Source organism: Buceros rhinoceros, unplaced genomic scaffold (assembly GCF_000710305.1).
Source record: "Buceros rhinoceros silvestris isolate BGI_N320 unplaced genomic scaffold, ASM71030v1 scaffold17756, whole genome shotgun sequence".
Classification (NCBI taxonomy): domain Eukaryota; kingdom Metazoa; phylum Chordata; class Aves; order Bucerotiformes; family Bucerotidae; genus Buceros; species Buceros rhinoceros.
Window position 1 is genome coordinate 4,877 of NW_010418315.1, and position 4,128 is coordinate 9,004.

The following is a 4,128-nucleotide window of genomic DNA, read 5'->3' on the forward strand; positions in this document are numbered from 1 at the left end:
TTTGTTCGGTTTTTTTTTTTTTTTTTTTGCTAAAAATGCCATTTATAGGATATATGGAAGGAATATTCTGAATATTGTTCAGTTTCTGGTAGGGAAGCTGCCTAGACTACTCAGTAATAGAATCATTTGGATAATTGCCATTTCTTTTCCTAGGGCAATGTGTAAGGAAAAAACAAGCATTTCTGTCCAGGTGAAAGATGCAGGAGAGAGATCTTTTAAAATTTTCATCAGCTCTTAACACAGCTGTTTAATGGTTATATTCTTTCTCTTGGTTGCAGACTAAACATTGTAAACAGTTATTTTCCATCAATTATTAAGAATCCATAGCATCTAATAACCTCGCTATAATTCTTACCCAAATTTGTTGCTTGTAATGCTCAAATTGTTTTCTTGCCTTGTACATCCTTAAAGAGTAACTTGTGTGTAATAACTTGAATATAGTTCTAAATTCATGATGGATAAACAGTTTTGAACTTTAATGCTTCATAAGCTCTGATTTAGATAGGAGATAGGAACAGCTAGATTATGCATGTAGCTGACATTTGTTTTATAACAAGCTTATGTTTTAAGTTCCTTTAACAAGATTATATCTTACGCTTATGAAAACAGTTATACATGGTGGAATTGAAGTAAATACATGGCCATGTTTTGTTTTCTTTTTCAGTGCCCTTATCAAGCAAGTAAACAAGTCTATAGATGGAACAGCTGATGATGAAGATGAGGGTGTACCTACTGACCAGGCAATCAGAGCAGGTCTTGAATTGCTTAAGGCAAGTACACTGCCAGCAGTCAGTGAGCATGTGAAACTTTCTGAAGCAACTTTGTTAAAATAATTTTTTAATAAGCATTCAGTCTCCTTAGTCATGTGGTGGCTATCTGGAAGAATTTTGGTTTGATTTTTGTTCTCAAAGCTCATTTTATGTGGCATATAAGTAAGGTTATGTTATAAGTAACTTAGAAGCTTTTCTGTAAGTCAGCAGTAGTCGCGTATGTGACATCAGCAGCTGAGTTCTGATTACTAGACTGTGAATATAGTTATGCTTCTTTTGGAACTGTACTTGTGTATCAATACAATACTGAGGTTCCCCTGAGTTCCTCATAAATTTGGGTCTTACCTATTTCAACTATGTAATAATCAACAGCCACTTAAAAATTAAGACAAAACTTCCAGGGAGGATCGAACGACGTTTGTTTTTTTGGTGTTTTTTTGTTGTTTGCTTGTTTGTTTGTTTGTTTTTTTAACACGTGAGAACTGTCATACTTGAAAACAGTCCAGTAATCTGAAGGAGAGGTATAGGATCTGGTAAGCTGATGTGGAAAGTTTGAGGGACTAGAGACCCTATTTGGGTATGTCTATATTACTATTTTAGAGATGGGAACCTAACTTCAGAGCATAACTGGTTGTTCCACTTAGCAACCAAGTGTAAAGTCTGGGAGCACAGAAGCTGCATTCCTTTTAGAGAGACACAATCATGAGATGGACCTCAGAAGCACATGTTGGGTTGCAGTGCCTAAAGTGGGTTCAGTCATTCTAGAAATACTGTGAAGTAAAACCCATAGAATGTGAACATTGCTTCCTAGGTATCAAATGTGTTTCTTTTAAGACCTGCTTCTGCTGTAACCCAGTACTAATTTAGATGCAGCCACTGAGAAGTACGTGTTCACAATAATAGGAGAAGAAATTGAGACTGGAGAAATAAGTTAAAACTGATGCAATCGTGAGTAACGGCAGAGAAGTTTAGGAGGCACTAAAAAAAAAGTCAGAAAAAACGAAATGTGATTCGCATGACAAAATTAGGCAGAGTACTATAAACATTCCAATATGGCAGTGGAAAATGACTCTTGAGGGAATATTCTATATAAGTGAATCTTTAAAAACATATTAACATGGCTTTCATCATATTTTGGCAGGTACTTTCGTTTACACACCCTATCTCATTTCATTCAGCGGAAACTTTTGAATCTCTCCTGGCTTGCTTGAAAATGGATGATGAAAAAGTGGCAGAAGCTGCATTACAAATTTTCAAAAATACAGGAAGCAAAATTGAAGAAGACTTTCCTCATATACGATCGTAAGTTGTGTATCTTATTCTGTTTGAGTAGTGTTCTTTACTGTATGAGATTTTGGAAGTTCTCAGTCTTTCTTTTGCATGCATTGTCCTGCATTCTTTTGGAAGAAAGTATTACTTCAGGTAAAACAAGAAAGAAATTTTTGAATGACTGTAAAAGGCATTGATTTTTGAAGAATGGAAGTGAAATGAATATATCCAAAGTAGTGACAGCTGATACATCACCAGTACTGCTGTAATTTTTATCATTTGCCCATGAGAATTATGTGTGTTTTTTCCTAAATTAGGTTTGTGGCAATGTAAAAACATTCTTTGGTGTTTAATGGAAATGTCTACATAGGAATATTTCCAAAAAATAATTTTAGTAACTTGTACAGGTAAAATGTTTATTTTACCATGTGATACTTTATCAACAAAACCCAGAGGCTTTTTACTTGCACTTTTGCAGAGGTGTTGTTTTCTGATATATCTGTCTATACTTTTTTTTCTAGTTTGCTAGTTTGGTATTTTGGAAGATATGTCAATTTGTGAAAAGGTACTTAGCTTTTTGGGTGGTTTTTTTTTTTTTTAGTGCTTTGCTTCCAGTATTGCACCATAAAGCTAAAAAGGGACCCCCTCGTCAAGCCAAGTATGCTATTCACTGCATTCATGCAATATTTTCCAGCAAAGAAACGCAGTTTGCACAGATATTTGAGGTAAAATTAAAATATTTAGTTATTTTTTATTAATCTTTTCTGTTGCATATGTAAATCAAGGGATGTAGTGGCAATGTATATTGCAAGTTGTATTAAATTTAGAGAAGATATTTTACCCCTTTCCCCTTGTTTTATACAGTTTGAACTGAAAAATCGTAGCAAAGTGTTGGACTGTCTGCTAGAACTGTAAACTATTTAGAGAGGGAACTATACACCACTCCTTGCCCTTGTTGGACCGGTCCAAAGTATTCAAATGGTTACCGAAATTGTGGAAAACTGAAGAGACTATGATGATAGAGACTGTTTAAGTAAATTTTATAGTTACAGTTACAAATGTTGTTTTTAATGAGTGCCCATCAGCATTTTTTCTTGAAGGCTAATTCATAGTCCGTTACTGAAATGGCCATCTTGAGATGTAGTATGTTCACTTCCTCAACAAGAAAATATGATTTTTTTAATCCATCGTTTCCTAAACAGTCCTGCTTGAGTTGCCACTTCTTGAACTACCCAGATGCGATAAAAATTGTCTGTCTGCTTGATCTTTCTTTTGCTTTGTTAAGAGACTTGTAGGGTTGGTGAATGTGTTTTTAAATCTAAATAGTTAATAAGTCTTTTAAAATTTTATTGCTGAAATAGACATGGACAACTTGGTACAGAACTCTCACCTCTCTCCCCTCAATAGAACACAGATTATGTCAATAATACCTGAATTTGTTGCCTTTCTTCTAGCCACTGCATAAAAGTCTGGATCCAAGCAATTTTGAGCATCTCATTACACCGTTGGTTACTATTGGCCATATAGCTATGCTAGCACCTGATCAGTTTGCTGCCCCTTTGAAATCTTTGGTTGCCACTTTTATTGTTAAAGATTTGCTAATGAATGATAGGGTAAGTATTTTAAAACTTTGTATTAAAATTCAGCTTCCCTGAAGAATGATATCCAGCAAGTACTTGTGAAAATTCTTGGCGTGTTGGTTTTTGTATATGGTTGTCTTCTGATATCCACGGGTACTGTTTGACTCAGTGGAAAACTCACAGTACAGGAAAGGTGGGAGTCCTGTTTTGGTAGTCCTTACAAAAGCGACAAACTGTATAGCCCAGCATTTGATCACGTGTAATTTGCCTTTTGTTACAAATGGGGTAAATGTTAGTGACTTCACTCAGTCTTTTTTATCTTAAGCAAGTTGTGATTTTTTTTTTTTTAGGAAGTATAATGCTTTTGAAACTAAAATACCCCATTTAGGTGAAGACTGCAAGTTTTGATTTTTCTTAGTACTTTTCTAGTACTTTTTCTAGTACTTCTGTATTGGTAGTGATTATAAAGTGAAAAAAATGAACTTTTGCATTGTCAGCCATTGTTTAGG

General features: G+C 34.6%; 1 protein-coding gene across 1 annotated transcript in view; it reads left to right on the plus strand.

Annotated features, from left to right (window-relative positions):
* The window catches only part of PDS5B (PDS5, regulator of cohesion maintenance, homolog B (S. cerevisiae)), a 38,175-nt gene that overhangs the window by 3,466 nt on the left and 30,581 nt on the right, over positions 1-4,128 (plus strand). Inside the window, exons 5-8 of the mRNA XM_010138505.1 lie at positions 665-770; positions 1,912-2,072; positions 2,641-2,764; positions 3,494-3,652. Of these exons, the coding sequence (XP_010136807.1) occupies positions 665-770; positions 1,912-2,072; positions 2,641-2,764; positions 3,494-3,652 (550 nt within the window). The remainder of the gene's footprint in view (positions 1-664; positions 771-1,911; positions 2,073-2,640; positions 2,765-3,493; positions 3,653-4,128) is intronic.